The sequence below is a fragment of the Schistocerca gregaria genome, chromosome 8, assembly GCF_023897955.1.
Source record: "Schistocerca gregaria isolate iqSchGreg1 chromosome 8, iqSchGreg1.2, whole genome shotgun sequence".
Taxonomy (NCBI): Eukaryota; Metazoa; Arthropoda; class Insecta; order Orthoptera; family Acrididae; genus Schistocerca; species Schistocerca gregaria.
In genome coordinates this window covers 259229477-259252415 of record NC_064927.1, presented here as the reverse complement: position 1 = coordinate 259252415, position 22939 = coordinate 259229477, and the positions used below count along the sequence as shown (strand labels likewise).

General features: G+C 38.0%; 1 protein-coding gene across 6 annotated transcripts in view; it reads left to right on the top strand.

The window, feature by feature from the left end:
• Positions 1-22680, top strand: part of LOC126284188 (uncharacterized protein CG4449) — a 131784-nt gene extending 109104 nt beyond the window's left edge. For all 6 annotated transcript variants that reach the window (XM_049982940.1, XM_049982938.1, XM_049982935.1 and 3 more), the window contains exon 7: positions 20870-22680. In XM_049982940.1, coding sequence (XP_049838897.1) covers positions 20870-21168 — 299 coding nt within the window. In that variant the 3' untranslated portion in view covers positions 21169-22680. The remainder of the gene's footprint in view (positions 1-20869) is intronic.
• The last annotated feature ends 259 nt before the right edge of the window (positions 22681-22939 follow it).

Here is a 22939-nt window from a genome sequence, read left to right as displayed (position 1 = left end):
CTCCCTGTATTTTACCCCTGCCACCTTTAGAATTTGAAAGAGGGTATTCCAGTCAACATTGTCAAAAGCTTTCTCTAAGTCTACAAACGCTAGAAACATAGGTTTGCCTTTCCTTAATCTTTCTTTTAAGCTAAGTCGTAAGGTCAGTATTGCCTCACGTGTTCCAGTATTTCTACGGATTACAAACTGATCTTCCCCGAGGTCGGCTTCCACTAGTTTTTCCATTCGTCTGTAAAGAATTCGAGTTAGTATTTTGCAGCTGTGGCTTATTAAACTGATTGTTCGGTGATTTTTCACATCTGTCAACCCCTGCTTTCTTTGGGATTGGAATTATTATATTCTTCTTGAAGTCTGAGGGTAATTCGCCTGTTTCATACATCTTGCTCACCAGATGGTGCAGTTTTGTCAGGACTGGCTCTTCCAAGGCAGTCAGTAGTTCCAATGGAATGTTGTCTACTCCGGGGGCCTTGTTTCGACTCAGGTCTTCCAGTGCTCTGTCAAACTCTTCACGCAGTATCGTATCTCCCATTTCATCTTCATCTACGTCCTCTTCCATTTCCATAATACTGTCCAGAAGTACATCGCCCTTATATAGACCCTCTATATACTCCTTCCACCTTTCTGCTTTCCCTTTTTTGCTTAGAACTGGGTTTCCATCTGAACTCTTGCTACTCATACAAGTGGTTCTCTTTTCTCCAAAGGTCTCTTTAATATTCCTGTAGGCTGTATCTATCTTACCCCTAGTGAGATAAGCCTCTACATCCTTACATTTGTCCACTAGCCATCCCTGCTTAGCCATTTTGCACTTCCTGTCGATCTCATTTTTGAGACGTCTCTATTCCTTTTTGCCTGCTTCATTTACTGCATTTTTATATTTTCTCCTTTCATCAATTAAATTCAATATTTATTCTGTTACCCAAGGATTTCTACTAGACCTCGTCTTTTTACCTACTTGATCTTCTGCTGCCTTCACTACTTCATCCCTCAAAGCTACCCATTCTTCTTCTACTGTATTTCTTTCCCCTATTTCTGTCAATTGTTCCCTTATGCTCTCCCTGAAACTCTGTACAACTTCTGGTTCTTTCAGTTTATCCAGGTCCCATCTCCTTAAATTCTCACCTTTTTGCAGTTTCTTCAGTTTTAATTTACAGGCCATAACCAATAGATTGTGGTCAGAGTCCACATCTGCCCCTGGAAATGTCTTACAATTTAAAACCTGGTTCCTAAATCTCTGTCTTACCATTATATAATCTATCTGATACCTTTTAGTATCTCCAGGGTTCTTCCATGTATACAACCTCCTTTCATGATTCTGAAACCAAGTATTAGCTATGATTAAGTTGTGCTCTGTGCAAAATTCTACCAGGCGGCTTCCTCTTTCATTTCTTATCCCCAATCCATATTCACCTACAACGTTTCCTTCTCTCCCTTTTCCTACACTTGAATTCCAATCACCCATGACTATTAAATTTTCGTCTCCCTTCACTATCTGAATAATTTCTTTTATTTCATCATACATTTCTTCAATTTCTTCGTCATCTGCAGAGCTAGTTGGCATATAAACTTGTACTACTGTAGTAGGTGTGGGCTTCGTATCTATCTTGGCCACAATAATGCGTTCACTATGCTGTTTGTAGTAGCTTACCCGTATTCCTGTTTTCCTAGTCGTTATTAAACCTACTCCTGCATTACCCCCATTTGATTTTGTGTTTATAACCCTGTAGTCGCCTGACCAGAAGTCTTGTTCCTCCTGCCACCGAACTTCACTAATTCCCACTATATCTATCTTAAACCTATCCATTTCCCTTTTTAAATTTTCTAACCTACCTGCCCGATTAAGGGATCTGACATTCCACGCTCCGATCCGTAGAACGCCAGCTTTCTTTCTCCTGATAACTGCATCCTCTTGAGTAGTCCCCGCCTGGAGATCCGAATGGGGGACTATTTTACCTCCGGAATATTTTACCCAAGAGGACGCCATCATCATTTAATCATACAGTAAAGCTGCATGCGCTCGGGAAAAATTACGCCCGTAGTTTCCCCTTGCTTTCAGCCGTTCGCAGTACCAGCACAGCAAGGCCATTTTGGTTATTGTTACTACAAGGCCTGATCAGTCAATCATCCAGACTGTTGCCATTGCAACTACTGAAAAGGCTGCTGCCCCTCTTTGGAAACCACACGTTTGTCTGGCCTCTCAACAGATACCCCTCCGTTGTGGTTGTACCTACGGTATGGCTATCTGTATCGCTGAGGCACGCAAGCCTCCCCACCAATGACAAGGTCCATGGTTCAGGGGGGGGGGGGGGGGCGCTACTCCATAGAACTGTTAAAAATGTGTATTAGGCATATATGTAGGTTCGTTTGACTATACTTAAGTGTAATCATTGTGTGTAAAGAAAAATTACTGGTAGAAAAGACTAGTGTAGAAGACCATTGTAAAAATGGTCAGTATGTTGACATATTTTCTCTGTCAATGGACATTATGACTGTAAGTTCTCACCAGTTATTAGAACATAAAATACTCCGGAAAAGTCTAACTTCTCTTTGGGCAATACATTGATTTAATTGTTTCTTTATCTTTTGTTGGATGTAATGTGGTTACGATTCCTATCTACTATAACCTGCGTCATTTAGGATGGTGCTTCCACATTATGGTATTCATACTTCATAGGATAGAAATTCCTAATGAATGAAGGCTAGGAAGTTCTCACATACTATATATGCAACTGATAAGTTGACAAATACATTTTTTTAAACCACAGTTCTTCAAGACCAAGATATATTATTACTTTACTTTGTTCCAAAGTCTACATTGTAATACCATTGTCACTGCTGTTTGACTTTCTGTCTGAACCATCTGACTGTAAATTTACAAGAATAGATCCAAAGCTTAGGTCCGTCTTCCTCTCGCTATCAAAGCCTTCTTCCTAAAGCTTTTCAGTGTGCTGCACATTGTATACACATGGTGAAGAGGGGAAGTGGCCTCTTGCGTCTTGGACAAGCAATTCATTGTCTGTTATCTTGAATGTTTCTTTTTTTCTCTCCTACACAGTCTTTAATCTGTACTCAAATTAATTCCATCAGATTAAGCTGTCAGTGATATGCAGGTAAACACGAACTGTGTGACCACATTCACTCGGAAAAAGATTAGAGTTCATACATTCTTTCGTGTGAGTTGTATAAATTAATGAGCTGCAGGAGTTCGGAACGAGTCTGGCTTATATTGTTTGGGATATTTTCATTCTTAAGGCAGAGTACAATATGCATTTTCCTGGCATTTGTACTTGATGTTTTCTCAATAGCTGAATGATAACTGCCTTGGTACATTACAATGGCCGACTTTATAACAAAGTACAGCAAGAGTATTGTTCAGTGAACCACTTCTTTAAACTGACAGCATTAATTTGTGAATAGTAGTCACTGCTTTTTTCTTACACCTAAATACAAGTTTACTCTCAAGAGCAAACCCAGTTATCTGAGTACCTTTTCCTACAGAAATTTTAAAACTATCAGTACTCTTACTCATTTTCCTGTGGGTCTTCTTGAAATGATTCTGATTCTCCCATGTTTCATCAAGGTAATACGACGTTGAACCACCTCCTCCTCTTTTATCAATCATCTTTGTATGGGATGTGTTTTGTACTGCACCATGTCGTTTCTTTCAACTAAAAACACTCTTCTTTATGATTTGAAACCAATATCTTGTAAAATATCTTTACAGTGACAAAGCACTGCCTTTGAAGCCATGCTTAATTGTAACACGCTTTTGTGATATTGGATATTCACCATTCTCATGGAGTGCTGTAAAACATCATTACTAGAACCGTCCATTTTTGCTACATGTTTCTTGTGATTTGAAGCTTTCCAGGCGACATAAAACCAACCTTTCTTAAGGTTCCTACAGCTCTGACATTTCTATTTACAATCCTCTTTACAGTTCTCTTGCTGAGATGACAAGCTTCTGCAGTCCATTCTAGTGTCTTCAGATGTCATCAATAGGAGTTCTGCTTTAAAATTCAGATTTTAAAAAGTTATGAATGTGGTAAATAATCCCGCTCACCTGCTCGTGAAGCAGTTCGTGTTTATTGCCATCACCTGACATTATGTTAATTGCACTAGAGCATTTTATTTTAAAAAAAGAAAAGAAAGAAAACAATGACTGTTGAATGAGTAATTTGATTGTCGCGAAGTACGGTAACAGTGCAGCACGCAGGAGAGATCTTACTGTCCAGTTGTAACTTGTGACTAGCTGCTTGGAAAGAGAATGAATCTTACTGGCTACCAGTGGGTAATGGAGGGGGATGCCCAGAATGGCTGAAATTGGGCTGCCTTCCTAAGTGACACAGACTTAATGTGATTTGAATACCATTATGAGAAATTAATTACAAAAGTTTAGTTTTGGTCAATTGTAGCAATTGTTACATTCCTCATGTTAATGGCATCCTTGTATCCAAATATTAATGCAAAATATTAAATATCAATCCACTTATGTGCAAGCTATGTCCTATTTTGAATTGTTACTTATTTCCCTTTCTTGGTTGTTGTGACCTCAGTTGGGTTTCTTACATCCTCAGTATTTTTTAAGTTCTCATGGCCGCAACAGAATTCAGTGACATAGTTGTGGTACATGCCATTTGACAAATTTGTATACTTTGAGGATGTATCAAATATAGATGAGTCTTGTGTAATGAAATTTTTATCACCCAGAATTAACACAGAATTACTATATTGGTGTTACTGTTTTATACTCATCCATTTTATTGGTTCTTTATCATCAGTCAACAAAGTTTTTAATATTGGTTCAAATGGCTCTGAGCACTATGGGACTCAACTGCTGTGGTCATTAGTCCCCTAGAACTTAGAGCTACTTAAACCTAACTAACCTAAGGACATCACACACATCCATGCTCGAGGCAGGATTCGAACCTGCGACCGTAGCAGTCGCACGGTTCTGTTTTAATATTGGTCTTAAAAGAAGTATGAAAGCTTGACTGAAGCTAATTCCACACAAACTGTTACATCTTTGCATTAGTCATGAAACACTCTTCACCAAGAACATCCTTGGGTCCAAATGTGTGAAATCCATACAGTGACAGTTCTGGGCAGTTTAGTGCATGGAGAACGTGGCCATGAACTTACCAGTAGACCAGTGTTTCTTGACATTCTCCTGTGCTCCCTCACCATATGTATATACAGGGTGTCCCTCCTAAGAGTCATTAGGTGCATTTTCTCTGGTGTTCCAGTAGATATCAGTATCGTTTTTGTATTGTGTAGCAGGAGTCAGCCCAAAGAAATAGTGCCCATCACATCTTTCATGTGATGCCTGTGACACGCATTTGGGAGGATGATTCAAACTCGTGTCTGACCATCTTGATATAGATTTTTTGTGACTTCCCTAAATTGCTTCAGGCAAATGCTGGGATGGTTCTTTTGAAAGAGCACAGCCGATTTCCCTCCCCGTGCTTCCCTAAGCCAAGCCTCCACTCCTTCCCTAATGACCTCATTGTTGACGGGATGTTGAACACTAGTCTCCTCCTCCTCCTCATGTGATTCCTAGTGTTGACAGAAAGTGTCAGTTTGTTTCCCGTTATGAGATAAATGATTTTTAAAGTTGAATTTTAAGTGCCTGTTTGAAAGAGTGCTTCAGAAATAGTCTAGTGCAATATTTGTTTTATCAGCATGTATTATCAGGGATAGTAAAACATTAAGAATAAACAGTACTCCAGCAGTGACAGCACTACCCTGGACTACTATGACTGGTACTGCTGACCATGCGACGTGCTGAATCGCAGCTGGATCACTCTTTGTTATTCATGTTTTACTGTCCCTGTTAATATTTATTGATAAAACCAGTATCGCACGAGACTGATTTGGGAGTGCTTATTGAATGGGCACATAAAATTCTGGTCAAAAAATCATTGCTTCAGCTAGCTGTGAGTTTTGTAAAAATTTTTGTTTGTAATGGGAAACAAACCAACATTTTCTGTGGACATTGGGAGTGGCATGAAAGCCATGATGAACAGTAATTACTTGGGCTGACTCTGCTTACACAATGCAACAACAAAATTGCAAATGTCTGCCAAAACACCAGAGAAAATGCACTTGACATTTCTTTGGTAAGACACCAGGTAAATATATTGCTGAAAAACAGTCTAAAAGACTTGTAAGGAAGTTGCAGGGTGGAATGTGATGAGAAATAACTCCTCCCCCAATTTCCATGATCATTTTTTCCGGACAAGAAATGGTGTTTATCAAAACTTGAAGCTTATGCTTCTTAATTTCGATATGCAAGTGAATGCTTGTTGTCTTTTATGAACTTTCACCAAAGTAACATTGGAGAAATGCAACCAAATTTTTGCTTGTATCTTGGGTAAGATTTCAGAGATAACATGAATTGTGCAATTTGTGTGTCATCTCTCGCACTGGCCTGTTAGCCGCCCCACTTACTCAGTGAGTTACATAAATTTTGATATATTTTCTAGTTGTCAGTGAATGCTCATTTGGAAAGAAATTACATATTATTCATATTCCTTGTGATTATCATGAATATATGTAAAAATTCAGATTACGAAGAAGATGCCTAAAAAATTATGTTTGCAAATTCTTTGTGCCCACAACTAGGCACTTGAAAATGTAACATCTATTTTGGGTGAAATTAGCATTTATTTATGCATTTTTTTAAAATGACTAGGCAGTAACTTTAAAAGATTGCCGTGCTATGTGCCTAAAAGTGAAATCGGTTGCAATAAATAAGTAAATAAATAAAAATAAAAAATTGGTGATAGGAGATAAAATTACAATAAAATAGAATAAATAGCATTTATTCACCATGTTGGGTGGAATGTTTGCTTTCGCAAAAACTTCAACAGTTTCTTTTTTTTTTTCTCCTGAAGTGATTTGTGCTTGTTTTCTTCTTGTGGTTCGATTTAAGCTTTCAGTAAATGATCTTGTCTGTTGAGAAGCTGCAGCACTACCTTCTACTTGTATGATCAAAATGTGCTGAACAGTTTCATTTCCCTGTCACTATAGTCTTAACAGTATGATGTCGACTGAAATCAAAAAATTCATTGCAGGGTTGAAGAGCAGTGCTGTGATATAAGCCGTGCCACAGTGTCTTAGGGCTGGTAGACTACACCCATTGTTTATGCGTCTGTGAAAGCAGAACTGATCTTAAGGATCACTGATCCCTTCCGATGTTGTTAGTCATACTGAACCCTGTGATGGAACAAGTTTAGACTCTTCACATATTTCAAAATAAGAAAAGAAAACAATGAGCAATGCACAATGCAAAGAAAAGTAGAGTGCACAAAGCATAACGGCTATCACACAATTGCTTGCTGGAGTTGGTAGCATCATAAACGAAATAATTCAGGGCCAACCTCAACCGCTGTCTTACACAGTCATAGTTCAGAACCCTCCTCCCCCACCTAAAACTGTCATGTTAAAATGTCCACATAGTAACAACTTAAGCACACAGACAAATGTGCATATTTCTACCTAGTGACTACACTAGATGACAGAAGTTGTAGGACACCACCTAATGTTGTGTCAGGCCTCCTTTTGCTCAGTGTAGTGCAACAACTCGAAGTGGCGTGGATTCAACAAGTCATTGGAAGTTTCTTGCAGAAATATTGAGCCATGCTTCCTCCATAGTCCTCTATAATTGTGAAAGTGTTGCCAGTGTAGGATTTTGTGCACAACCTCTGGTTACTGTCCAATAAATTTGTGATGAGTTTCATGTCAGGTGATGTGGGTGGCCAAATCACTCGCTTGACTTATCCAGAATATTCTTCAAACCGATCACAGACTGCTGTGGCCCTGTGACATGGCATACTGTCATCCATAAAAAAAAAATCAGTTGTTGTTGTTTGGGAACATGAAGTCCACGAATAGTTGAAAATGATTTCCAAATAACCAAATATAACCATTGTCGACCATAATTGTTTCAGTTGGACCAGAGGACCCAGCTCATTCCATTTAAACACAGTTCACACTATTATGGAGCCACTGCCACCTTTCACAGTGCCATGTTGACAACTAGGATCCATGGTTTCGTGGGGTTTGCACTACACTCAAAGTCTACCATCAGCTCTTAGCAACTGAAATCAGGACTCATATGATCAGGCCATAGTTTTCCAGTCATCTAGAGTACAACTGATATGGTGACAAGCCCGGGAGAGGCACTGCAGGTGGATGTGGTACTGTTAGCAAAAGCACCTGCTTCAGTCGTCTGCTGCCGTAGCCCATTGAATGCCAGATTTCACCTCACTGTCCTAACAAATACGTTTGTAATACTTCTCACATTGATGTCTGTGATTATTTCATGCAATGTTGCTTATCTGTTGACACTGACAGTTCTATACAAACGCCACTGCTCTTGGTTATTAAGTGCATACCTCATGGTGAGAGGTAATGCCTGAAATTTTGTGTTCTCGACACACTCTTGACACTGTGGATCTCAGAATTATTGGTTTTCCTAATGGTTTCCAAAATGAAATATCCCACACATCTACTTACAACTACTATTTCATGTACAAAGTCTGTTAATTCCATCATGCAGCCATAATCACATTGGTAACCTTTTCAAATGAATCACCTGAGAACAAAAGACAGCTCCACCAATGTGCTGCCCTTTTATACTTTGTGCATACGATACAACTGCCATCTGTGTATGTGTGTATAGCTATCCCATGACTTTTGCCACCTCAGTGTAAGTTTCCATAGACAGAGTGTGTCATATTCAGACTATTCAGTCAGCCAGGGGGATATAGCATCAGAGTATAACATACAAGTGCAGTTATATGCTGTTGCATTCATGTATAGGAACACTCTTTCTTTTGGATACATGTTCAAACACACATTCTCATTCCAAATTGGGCTTTGCCAGATAAGCTAAACCAATAATTGAAAATTTCTTACTTTTTTGATATTCATGTGCAGGGAAAAAACTATTTCAAATCATCTCTGACAAAATTGTTCATGTGCACACATTTTGTTATGAAGTAGCACTTGTTAAGTAATTTTGCATTTTCTGATTTTGAGGCAGAATTTGGGTTTATATTTACATTTATCACAAATGCTAATTTTGCAAGTCCCTGCTAATAACATTAGAATATAACCAAAACTGAGCCCTAATAAAGCACTCACTGTCCATTGATAATTTTATAAACTACTTTTCTTCCTATTGCAATGACAAATCATCAACTGTGACTGGCTCTACTGTACAAAATCAGTGATTTTTTGAAGAAACACCGTATTTTTGGTTTCCTTTATGTGCACGTTGGATACCGTGTTTAGTTTTGACAACTCAGTGACCTTTATGGTCTTCAAATTTGATACAAACTCCCGTGACTACCACACTTGGGGAACTTTAAGGTGAAGACATCAAAGCCATGAACTTCTTGAAAAGCCTTGAAAGGAGGAACTGAGGAACACTTAGATTATATCTACTACAATGTTACTGGGCATTCATTTGGTGGGAACTCCATTACAGTTGCGACATCAAAGTGCCAGTTCAGCTTCTGTATTTTAAACTCATAAATGTATTGTATTGTGAGGCTATTAGAATTGCAAATGATACTTGTAAGAAACGTCTTTCAGAGCTGTTGCTTAGAAGCAAGTGAGCAGCATCTACCTGTTCATCATTGCAAAAGTCATGCATTGAGTTTCTTGGCTTCACCCTTGTTGCATATCCACTAACAGAGCAATTATTTGTCAGTTATCCAAAGTGGAATGCAACATTGTAGATGTGAAGGTTCTCCTGTATGGTCCATAGGCTTTAAGCCTATGGACTGTGTTTTTCATTGCAAATCATTATTTGTGGTATGTTTGTCGGTGAACATGTAAAAGTTTTTAAATTTGATGGACAAGAAGTGAGAACATAAACATCACTCTTGTTGTTGAGCAAATAGTTGACCTTGAGTTGGTGTTGGAAAGGGGCCTAGTGCACTATGAGTTGACACAATGTACATTTGGAGTGCAAACAAAGACAGCCAGCAGTTCAAGTAAAAGGCCAGCGTAGTACCTGCTCTCCCAGACAAATGTGTCTCGTAGTTTATGTTGCACATGGCAGTAGTTCCATATGTTGTAGATACCAAGCAGTGTTTAGGTTTCAGGTAAAAAATAATTGGATGTGATTGCTAATGAAGATGCGATTACATACCCAGTATAAAAGATTAAATAATAAATTAGGGATAAAGATAGTAAAAAATATTAAGTGACACTCTGAGTAACTGAACATAGTCTTTCAGAATACCATCTTAGGAAGGATAACTGGAAAATATTGCTTATTTCAAGTCACAACAAAACATAATTGTAATGCTGGTGGTGAACGTGATTTAGTTGTTCCTCTCCTGGGTAGCAATGAGTGACAGAAGCGATTCTGTATGTCTCATCAGCTGATAGGCGAGGAGTATTTGTGTGGATTGAACACAGGGACCTATTTCTGGGAAAGGGTGGGGTAACCGAGTATATTTAGTCTTTGAGTTCCACTGTCATCTGTCTCTAAAGAGGAGTGTACTAGAGGCAGACCCCATGTCCTTTTATGAATAAGTCTTGTTACCTTATTGGTTTAAAAAAATTGAAGCATTGTAATTGTGTTCCATTCTCATCTCTCTCTCTCTCTCTCTCTCTCTCTCTCTCTCTCTCTCTACCTGTGAAATAAGTAGGTACTCAAAGCAATACTTTTAGATCACTCTCGGTGTATTTCAACTCCCATAAAGAACAACTTGTCATTTCTCACATAAATATTTGACTTCTTGTAAGTTGCCCGTCTCGTCTCCCATTAGACTCCATTAAGTTACATTTACAACAGAGTTGGTTTAACAATCACATCTCTATTACACAGATATTAGAAACATGTCTTGCCTCTACCAAGTCCAAATTAAGAGTTACTTAAAAGTCTTCTCAACTCAACTGTTCTTTTGTCACTAACAGTACTCACAATTACAAAACAGCACAGAAAAGCACAGAAGTTCCTTGATTCTTCCGTGTGCTTTCACTATGACTTCCATGGATCGACCGACAAGTACTTGTTGGTGCTGTTCGACCGCCCTGTCTACTGTCTTCTCATGACAAACTTCAGACCTGCACACACAGACAGGTGATGCACAGTAGATAGGGTTCCTTTCTTCCACTCACATCTACAATATTGTGTGTTTGAAATGGTGGAAGGCCGAGTTGGTTCTAGAATTTACGCAGAAATTCTCGAATCACTACACTGCAGTGATTGGGTAAGGTCAAGATCAGTAAAACTATGCTATATAATGGTGTATGTAACAGTAATGAATGTGTGTTATTGGTTATCTGCTGTGCTTTGTTGTAAGATGTTGTGATTGGTACACTGAGTGCCACTTAGGCTTCTAATAGCAAGCATCAGTGACAAGTACAATCAGTAAAATAACATGTTACACTAGTACTATTGTGCCGTACGGTTGTGTCTTGGGCAGGTAGTAATTAGACATTGACTTAGCAATGTTGCAGTGTCTGTTTATAGTACTAAGTGACTCTCCTGGAACCTGGTACCAATTGCAGGTTGCTTGCCTAATGGCTTCCAAGGGGGGGAAAAAAAAAATTAATATTTTGTGTGATTAATGCCTAATTTAAAAACTTAAAATGCTATCATAATCTACTTCTAAAGAGGTATAATCTTATATTAAAAGTTTAACATACTAAGTCAAGTATAACAGTTAGAAACTGTGTTTGTCTTGAGGCAGCATAACTCATGGTGTGCAAATACCCAGATTATATTCATCCAGTATTTGTGAATAAGGGCTCTTAGGGACATGGAACAGACTTCATACTCAATTCATACTCAATTTCAAACATTTATGAAAGCTGTTATTGCTGACTACCCCGCCTTCCTCCCCCACTCTACCTCAAATAATGAAGGGAAAAAAGTTTATCATTTACTACACTTTTGCTGGTCATGTAGCAAAACTTCAGCATCAGACATGGTATTTTAATTTATTACTTCTTTACTGCGGACCTTATTCATAGCACAGTTAGCAGACCGTATCCATGTATACCATTGAATGTACCTGCAAAATGATACCATTGTATGATGTACAGTTCAGGAGATATGACATAATAAATATTGAGATACTTTTGCTTAAAATAGTCTGCAAATTGCCAAAACTACGTTCATCCAGTGTAGCACTTAACATGTTAACTCATTTGTAAAGTGTTAATTCATGTTGATTTGCAGACAAAAGTTTTTCTGTCTCAAGAACATTTATTATAATCATACTCAGAATATGTTCCATAATTCTGCAGCAAACCAGTGTTACGGATATTGGTCTGTAATTTTATTCGGTCTGTTCTTTTACCATTCTAACCCACACTTTTTTCCAGTTGCTTGAGACATTGTGCTGGACAAGAGATTTATAATAAATCCAAACTAAGTAAGGGATCAGTGCTGTATAGTGCTCTCTGTAAAATCGGATTGGGATTCTATCCGGTTGTGGTGACTTGTTTGTATTTATCTCCTTCAGTTGCTTCTCTATGCCAGGGATACCTAGTACTATGTCCTCCATATGGGAGTCTGTGGGATGTTCAAATGACAGTATGTTTGTACAATTCTCTTTCATGAAGTGTTTCTTAAATACAAAATTTTAAACTTCAGTTTTCCTTTTATCATGTTTCTTTGCCATGCCAGACTAGTCACTGATTGACTCGATTGAAGCCTTTGACTCGCTTAGCGATTTTAAGTAGCCCAGCCACTTGTGGTACATTCTTCAATCTTCCTGGGCATCACTGAATGGTTGAAAAGCTGGAATAGCTGTCAATGTTTGTCACTGTCAGAGTGTCGAACTTTTCAAAAAATTACCAGTTCTAGATTTTGGTTGACTTGTTGCTGTCATAGTTAAGAAAATTTTGTGTCCATGATAGTTGTGCCTTTATATGAAAGTAACTTCCTTGTTGTCAAATTAATGACTCACTCTTCTACAGCAACAGTCAATTATTATATTGGCATAGGTACATTCCTACATGAAACAAAACTATACAAGTTCACATTAAAATAAAATAATTGTCTTGAGCCAGAGGAGAAAATTAAAAGAATTTGTATAAATAATTTGATGTGCGCAAAGGTTAAACTGAATTCTTGTTAGTTGTCAGTTAGTAACACGGATGTGTGGGTATGGATAGGTGGTGGTGGAAAGCACCACAGTAGTTAGTCTGTTCACTTGATGGAATAAGCCATAGCTGCAAAGTGTAACATTACTCCAGTAATCTCACACATAGCAGTGACAGCAGTCTGTTTCATTCTGTGACAGATTCTATAAATATAGTGTTGTCATCCATGAAAGTGTCAATTAAGATCAGAACACAGCACTGGATGACTGATAGAAGCTGACACCGAGCTTGATGCTGCTAAGTCTCAAACAATTCAGTTAGCTTTCAGTCCACTAGAGACGCTGTGCTTTACATGCTATAGCATTGCTGCCATTGGGAGATGTAATAACAAAATCGGTAGTTCCTTGTCTTCTATTGATACATCAAGCATACTTACAAAAAAATCTGTAAAGAGCCTAAGAAAAGGGCTAAATAGTAGTAGTAAAATCGTGATTTGTGAAAGAGGGTAAAATGAAAGAAAAAACAAGAGTGAAATGTGAGTTGAAAATATTGAAATTTCCTTAGTTTTTTTGCACTAACTTGATGTATATGAATCATGAGGTATCAAAGTCCAGGAATTCCATCAGTTTGAGCAGGAAGTATTTATTAAACTGTGTCTTTTCTCCTTTGAATGGATGCTGAAGGAACAAAAGGCGGAAATTTGGGTGAGTGAAATCTTGGAAGCATAGCACATTTGATCTATAAAATTGTGGGAATTCGACATTAACCAACTGTCAACTGTAAACCATTCAGCCATCTTCATAATGAGCCAGAAAGACTGATGATAAATTACTCTCTTCTGCCCACCCTATACACCAGTAGGGCGAGCCAAGTGTATATGAGTACATAGCAAATTACAGTTGAATAATATCACTTGGTTGCAGAGATATATGCTACCATGATCCCTCTGTGAAGGAGGTTGTTTCCTAAATTCTGGTCAACAGGGGGACAGGTTGTTGTGCCTGACAGAGAATCGTCACTAACTTGACCTCATCTTTTAAGGAGAAAAAAAGCATACTTGTAAATTATCAATCCCTGCATTCAATCCCATGTGAAAATTTGGGCCATAATTCTGATAGCATTCATTACAGCTTGTAAACTTCAGCTCACACCAGTTTTTTGGTACTTGCTCTGCTCCGCTGCAGCCACCTAATGCCCTAGTGTGAAGCACTGTTTGGTGGAATGACAGCCAGAGCACTTTTATATGCAAAATGTAGAAGGCGAGAGAAGAAGAGGGTGGAAGTGGTCACATTCACCCAACATGTTTTGAAATCTTGTTCGAGAACATGTTATTCCACGCAAAAAATAGTAAGCGCTACGAGTATGTAATACGTCACCACCATGCTGCGGGGTGTCGGTTACAGTTGGAATGCACCCCTGTGATGCACAGTAACAAACTTTGGTAACTGAGAAGAGTGAGAAACCACCACAAAAGATCACACAAATTAATTTAAAACAAGGATACTGCCACACAATGGAAAAGTCTTATTTAAATGAATATTAATAAGACTGGCCAAATTATGTGTGATACAAATGAGTGCCACACCATTGACATAGACTTATTAATGGGAGGAGGATCTTCTAACTATGAATGGAAACAAGTGGTCACTATAAGAATTAGATTTATTGTCTTTAAACATGAAAGTTACCCACTGATGTATTAAAAAGAAGCGTTGACAAACGGACAAGAAATTACAATGCTAAAGCGTAACCTTATGACAAGTGGGCTGAGAGGATGAAAGACAGTTACGTTAATAATTCGTAGACATGACCATTGACTGCACAAGTTGCTAATTATATGTAGAAAGTATCTGGAAAGGTAGGTGCAAACATTATAGGGTTGCCAAAATGCACATTGAGGGAGGGGCAGGAGCCTGGATGTGTGACTTTAAAACTGTGAACTTGCTTGTGAAGAGAGTGAATTTACTTGATGTCTGAAAGGCATCGGCAGGTGCAATGATGTCACATCTTATGAAACACAGAGCATAATTAAGGAAGGCAGCAGCAGTAGTGGCTATCGAATATGATTTTAGCCGTTTTTTTGCTCTTAATGCCCAAGTACAGACATCCTTCTAGTAGCAGCTAGGAATATCTCATCAGCCCTCTCTTAAGAAATCTCTCCCCTGTCCTAAATTCTGGTAAAGCCAAACAGAAAGTCATTACAAAAGTCTAAATTGAAGTGTACTCTTCCATGTCGTAATGTGAAGTATTTACTCTCCTGAAAATGTAAAGCAAAGTGACTTGGTGAATGCTCCATAACTTGGCTGTGTTTTCCCCAGAGCAGGAACTTGCCACCAAGTGAGCACAGAGATTGCGATTTCTGACAAATGAAATATGTTTAACTGCATCAAACAATCTCCTACTCTTTTCTATGTCATTATTCTTAAATCAGTTGATCAGAGATAGGAAAATGGAGCCAGGAGACTTCTCCCACTCCATAATTCCAGAAAGTTGAAATAAGTGGTTCATGTAATGTTAATACAACAGCTGATTCCTCAAACTAGGGGGCTATCAAGCACGGGGTCCCACAGGGTTCAGTCTTAGGTCCTTTACTGTTCTTGATATACATTAATGACTTACCATTCCATATTGATGAAGATACAAAGTTAGTTCTTTTTGCTGATGATACAAGTATAGTAATAACGTTCAAAAACCAAGAACTAAGTGATGTAATTGTAAATGATGTTTTTCACAAAATTATTAAGTGGTTCTCAGCAAACGGACTATCTTTAAATTTTGATGAAACACTGTATATACAGTTCCGTACAGTAAATGTCACAACTCCAGTAATAAATTTAGACTTTGAACAGAAGTCTGTAGCTAAGGTAGAATTTTCAAAATTTTTAGGTGTGTCCATTGATGAGAGGTTAAACTGGAAGCAACACATTGATGGTCTGCTGAAACGTCTGAGTTCGGCTACGTATGCTATTAGGGTTATTGCAAATTTTGATGATAAGAATCTCAGTAAATTAGCTTACTATGCCTACTTTCATTCACTGCTTTCATATGGTATCATATTCTGGGGTAATTCATCGTTGAGTAGAAAAGTATTCATAGCTCAAAAACGTGTAATCAGAATAATTGCTGGAGCCCACCCACGGTCATCTTGCAGACATCTATTTAAGGATCTAGGGATCCTCACAGTATATATATTCACTTATGAAATTTGTTGTTAATAATCCAGCCCAGTTCAAAAGTAATAGCAGTGTGCATAGCTATAACACCAGGAGAAAGGATGATCTTCACTATGCAGGGTTAAATCTGACTTTGGCACAGAAGGAGGTAAATTATGCTGCCACAAAAGTCTTTGGTCACCTACCAAACATGGTCACCTACCAAACAGCATCAAAAGCCTGACAGATAGTCAACCAACATTTAAAAATAAATTAAAAGAATTTCTAGATGACAACTCCTTCTACTCATTGGCTGAATTTTTAGATATAAATTAAGGGAGGGGAAAAAACTAACTTAAGCATTAGTGTCATGCAATATTTTGTGGTAATGTGATATCTTGTACAGACATCTTTCATCAACCTGACACGTTCCACATCATTACGAAGTGTCGTATTCATGATCTATGGAACAAGTATTAATCTAATCTAATCTAATCTAACATGATTCTGAAACTGACAAATGACCAACTTGGCACATAGTCCCCAAGTCAAAAGCATGCTGACACAGATAACCCAATAGGAATTCTCTATTCTGAAAATTTTGAACAAGCCATTAGCTGGCATGGCTGTGGGGCCATGGTGCCTTCCATGCTGGGCTATATGAAGTGATCTAGGCGCTTCAGCCTGAAACCGCGTGACCGCTACGGTCGCAGGTTCGAATCCTGCCTCGGGCATGGATGTGTGTGATGTCCTTTTGTTATTTAGGTTTAATTAGTTCTAAGTTATAGGCGACTGATGACCTCAGAAGTTAAATCGCATAGTGCTCAGAGCCATTTGAACCATATATGAAGTAACTCCTGTGTAGAATTTTTTTATCTAATCAAAAGGGGCTCTTTCCAGAATGCTGTGTCTTTAAGTGAATACAGCATGAATACTCCCTGCTGCACGGGGGTTGAGGGTGCAAGTGAATGGTGTTCTGGCTGCCTTCCGAAACCCATTCTAGCTGAATCAAGTTTATAACTCTGCTGTGTTCACTTAAGAGGGGCCTTATCTTCTGCTGTCCACCCTTGCTGTAAACATTTAAAAACTCTAGCATACTATAGAGGGAAGGGAAGAAAAACAGTGAATGAAAACAATTGCAGGTGGTACTGATGCAGGTGTGCAATTCCTGAGCAACGTGACTGAATGACTACTTGTTCAAGGCAATTTGCAGATCATGCTCCGAAATATGTTAGAGGACAGTTTCAGAGGAAAATGGCTGTGTAACAAAGCACAAATACAGTTTGAACAATATTGTTATATTTTGAAATACAAATTGTTATGGAACGAAGTTAACTATTTTCAAATTGCTATTAAATCATGCCAATCATGTTGAAGAATTGTACATATGCTGCAAACTTCCTTTTCTGTAACAGTGCCAGCTTTAAAATACCAAGAAAATAACACAGAACAGCTATGTTAGTAACTAGATTATGCTAAGCTACTTCATTTTTGACACACTACTTAGTTTCATTCATTTACACTGCATTTGTGAATCACAACATAAAAATGTCCAAAGTAGAGAGGTCTCTGGCAACATCTAGAGGTTAGAAACTGCAAACTTTGAAGCAATGTACAAATCATGTTACCATAGTCAAAGCAGTATTTCACCAATCTTTTATTCACTCCACTTTACAATACATCACACTTGGGCATTAAGCAGCTGAGGAGTGTGAAACAGTGACAAACATCCTGTGCATGCAAAAGTTTAAAAGCTGAACTTTCAGAAAGTCATAACTATGTACTAGCCAAATTGTGGCTCAAACTTCTGCACAGAATTGATTGCTGGGACATTTATCTTACAAGTGTGCTTTTTTTCTCCTTAAATATAAGAGATCAAGTTGGTTGATGTTTCCTTGTGAGAGTTAACAATTGCGTGTTGGATTCAACATATTGTTGAGATTAAAAACCATCATCACACTTCTTTAAATAATTTATCAACCATATTTCAGTAGCTCCCCTGAAAACTGAATCCAAGAAAGATGAAACACGTTGAAGGCAGAACATCTTGTTATTCAACCTTAAATATGGAATTCTGTACCTAGAAGGAACAGAAGAATCGGTAGATAAGATGAAACAGACGTTAAAGTCTGGATATTCTTGTAGCTCATGGTGTATCTTGGCATCCTACAGTGCTTATTCATGGCAGATTTATCAGACACAAGCAGGCGGGTATAGTGTCGATGTTCCATGCAATGTACATACAGTATGTCTGCTATACAGCAAGCCACACAAAGAGAGAGTGCTACATCACTGATAGGTGACACTTGTTTAATGTTAATGCAGGCTGTCACTAAATGCTCAGACTTGTACAGATATAGTTTTGGCTACATGGATATTTTGGTTAATTATAGTGGCTTATAGAGTTAAAATATTTAAATGAAGGTGAAATTGATGATTTTCTTAATTTTTGTGAAACTGTGATGACAACCCACATTGATGTAAAAGGGGTAATAAAAGTGAAATAAATAAACTAAGTTGGCATCAGTATTTCTTAGTACAATGGCAGATTTGTACATTTGGTGAAGGAGTTTGCTGTAAGAGTAAAGTGACATTGGACAATATTAATGACCCAGGAAATGCTGTCTTCTAAGCTTTTCAAAGGCATACATCTGTAATAGGCATGCCATTTCTGCTCTTTGCATCACACTCATTCACAAGAACATTATTTGTTTGAATAAAGGATGTCACTTTTAGCTATAAAAATTCATTGTTCAAGCCACAATATACACAGATGGGAAAAATTCAGAACACAAAAATTAATGAAGAGTAATGAAATATCGGGAAAACATTTGTCTAGGTAACACATTTAGGTGGATAACATTGCAGGATCACATGTTAATGCAAGCACGAGATAAGCCGTTGCAAATGTTAAATGCTGGTACCAGTGTAACCACCAGAATTTTGAATGCAAACATGCACACATTGTGTAGTACAGGTGCCAGATGTCAGTATGTGAGATGGAGTTCCATGTCTGTTATACTTGGTCAGTCAATACAGGGACAGTTCAAGCTGTGTGTAGATGACACCAGAATTGTCATCCGATGATGTCTCATAAGTGCTGGATTGGAGACATCTGGTGATGGAGCAGGCCAAGGCAACATGTTGATATTTTGTAGAACATATGGGTTTACAACAGCAGTATGTGGGCAAGTGTTATCGTGTTGAACAACATCCTCTGAAATGCTGTTCGTGAATGGCAGCACAACAGGTCGAATTTCCGGGGTGGTGTACAAATTTGCAAGTCGGTGTGCGTGGGATAACCACGAGAATCGTCCTGCTGTCATACGAAATTGCACCCAGACCATAACTTCAGGTGTAGATCCAGTGTGTCTAGTACACACACATTACTCGCAGGCTCTCAAACAGCCTCCTCTGAACCAACACACGCTCACCACTGGCACTGAGGTAGAATCAGCTTTCATCAGAAAACACACTGGACCTCAACCCTGATCTCCAATATGCTCTCACTTGACACCACTGGAGTTGCAAATGCCAGTGGTTTGGGGTCAGTGAAATGTATGCTACAGGGCTTCTGGCTCGGAGCTGTTCTTGAAATAACTGATTTATAATAGTTTTTGTGTGACTGTGGTGCCAACTGCTGCTCAAATTACTGCTGCAGATGCACTGTGATGCGCAAGAGCTGTACTCCAAACCCAATAGTCTTCCCTCTCGGTAGTGACAGATGGCTGTCTGGTGTCCAGTCTTCTTGCGATACTAATTTCTAGTGACCAATGCTGCCAGCTGTCATGTACAGCTTATCATAGTCTTATTACATGATCTCATTCTAACTCAGTGAGGTGTGGTTTGACATATTTGTTACCTGACAGGCATTCTTGACTAATATCAGCTCACCACATCCAGTCTCAAAGGTAACTAATGCTCTTGACTGTTACAGTGTGTATTTAAAGCAAACCTTATTTCTATACTTGTAATGACACTACTAGTGCCACTCTCAAGTGGGTAGTGCAAATTTGAATAGACATCAGCTTTCATATGTAGAAACACACCAGCCAACTTTTGTTTATGTTGCACAACTCCTTCTTGGTGTTACAGTTTTTTTTCTCATCTGTGTTCTTGCAAAATAAGTGTTTCACAGTGCTGATTGATCCCAGCCTTGCATGGAATTTTTCTACATATCAGTGGATCGCTTCTAAACTTACCATACTGTGTTTTTCACAGTTCTCCACAGTTTGTGTTGTATTGATCAGTTGTATGGTAAATTTTTTCTTCCACTATTTGCTTCGCTGGTCATTGTTTTAATGTTTACAGAGTTAACTTAAACTTTGCGCACTCTTTCTGTTTTCACAGCTCTCTCTCTCTCTCTCTCTCTCTCTCTCTCTCTCTCTCTCTCTCTCCTCCCTCCCTCCCTCCCTCTCCCTCCACCCTCCTTCGCCCCAGCCCATCCCATCCCCTCACTCTGTGTAAAAAATTGCCACTTTGGAGCATTTATTTCAGCTGCATCCCAGTCATCAGTCTTAATGAGGCAAAAATTTCATGCATGTGTTTTCAAATGGAAATGATTAAATTTCTTTAACAAAAAATTTTAGTTTAAATATTTGTTTAATGTATGAAGTGTTAGTAACTGTTCTGATTGCTTCCAGATGGAGGTGTAACCACTCTAAATGCTCCAGCACCAACTGCAGTTACCCAAGAAGAAGACTTAAATGATGAAGATGTAGAGCTAAAAATTTTATGTAAAGATAGGAAGAAGCCATTAACTGTTAAAATTCACAAAGATGAGAAAATGAAAGTTCTTATGATAAAAGTTGCTGAGATGTTGGAAATGTCTCAGGAAAGACTGAAGTTTATGTTTGATGGTGAACTTTTGAACTCAAGTGATACTGCTGTGGGTCTGGAACTCGAAGGTGGAGAATGTATTGAAGTGAATGTTATTGCATAGAATGCACTCATTTATACCAGATAAATTAGTGAGGAACATATGTGACTTTTAGGAAAACAAATCATTCAAAAAAATTGTGGTAAAATGTTGGCAGTTTCTTTTAATCAATCATTTGTTTCACTTATTTCTGGAACATACATAGAAACTATTTGTGTGCATGTGGGGAGGGAGAGGCAGGCAGGGGTTTATTGTTTAAGAACCTTTTGAATAAACTGTAGTTTCATTTAAAAGTCTGTAGTATCCTTTGCCAACACACAAACAACATTGTCATTGAATGTAATTGTTGGTTTCTTGGAGATTCCATTGATGCTAGTTGCACCTCACACACAATTGCAGTACATTTTCTCAGTGAAAAATGGCATTGTGCTGCCCATCACATGATTTCTTATGTCATAGTTTTTTCTCTTGCGTATGTGATTTACCCTTAAAAGCGTACAATCTTGCTCTTTCTCTCGTAATTTTGATTTCCGTTTTACATTGTACTTTACTATGTTCAGTCCCTCTATCCCTCTCTTAAACACACAAAGACTTCTTAGGTTTTAATTTAGCTCTTTGTTTTATAGTTCCAAATGATTTTAATATAAAAATGATTTTGGCGTGTAGGTTTATTGACTGTGTGCATATGCTGGATAGTTTGAAATTGTGTGTGGGTATATTCCATTTTATAGCACTCTTTTGGAAAAGAGTGGCACCAATCAAAAAATAAACAAACCAATGTATCCATCGTCATTTAATGTACAAAACTGACTGTGAACATAAGTCTCTTGTGTGCTGATTTACCTATAGTCATACATATGTGTATCTCTGTAAAAACTGCACAGAAGAGTACATTCTTGTATTTGTCTTTGTTTTAATTTTGCTTACAGATCTCCAAGTAAAGGAAGACTTTTGTGTGGATATTGTTCTAGTTTTACAATTCAAAACATTAACAAATATAATGTTAACTTTAAGTTATAATGTAGGTGTTTGAAAGAATTCTGTAGACAGACATGTTGATGGCGTTGCTGTTGATGAGAAATAAAAACTTTAAATAGTCTGAAGATTAGGAATAGGAACAGGAAGAGGAGGGAATTTCTGTTTTAAGGGAGTGGATGGTAGATGTGATAGGTCAATGATTGAACCAGAACTTTGATGTCGAATGATCCTTACATGAACTATGATATGCTGTCATTCGCCTTCCTTTTCCTAATCATCCAGTAGCGCTTAAAAGTTTTTATTCCCTTCCTGTTATGTAATTTATTATTCATAAGAGTTATTTGTGTTTATCTCTTTTTGAATACTGTCACTGTTTTTACATGTTTAACTTGATACATCTGTTGTCATGACTGGGCGATGTAGATATTTTATTTGATGTTTTCAGTGTAAATAAAATATATTTCTACATGTACAAGACACAATAAAATATCTAAATTGTTTTATAGTATTGTTGCTCCCTTAGAATAGATTAGATTAAAATGTGTGTTTTGTATTGATGGACTGCTAGTTCGAGAATAAATCAGCAGTGAAGTAATATGTTCTTAATGCCAGTATCTTTATTACAGTGCTTTTTATATCCCTCTTTGTACAAGGGACACAATAACATTTTCTGGGTTCAACAATTGCTTGACATGTTTCACCCCCTATATTCTCAAAATATTCACCATCACTTTGTACACACAGATCCATCCTCCTAAACAAAGCCTCCAGTCAATAGTTCTTGTTCTTTTGAGTTATCAGCTAATGCTGTTTTGCTGTATGCGAACCTTAAAAACTTTCAAAACAGCAGCTGTGA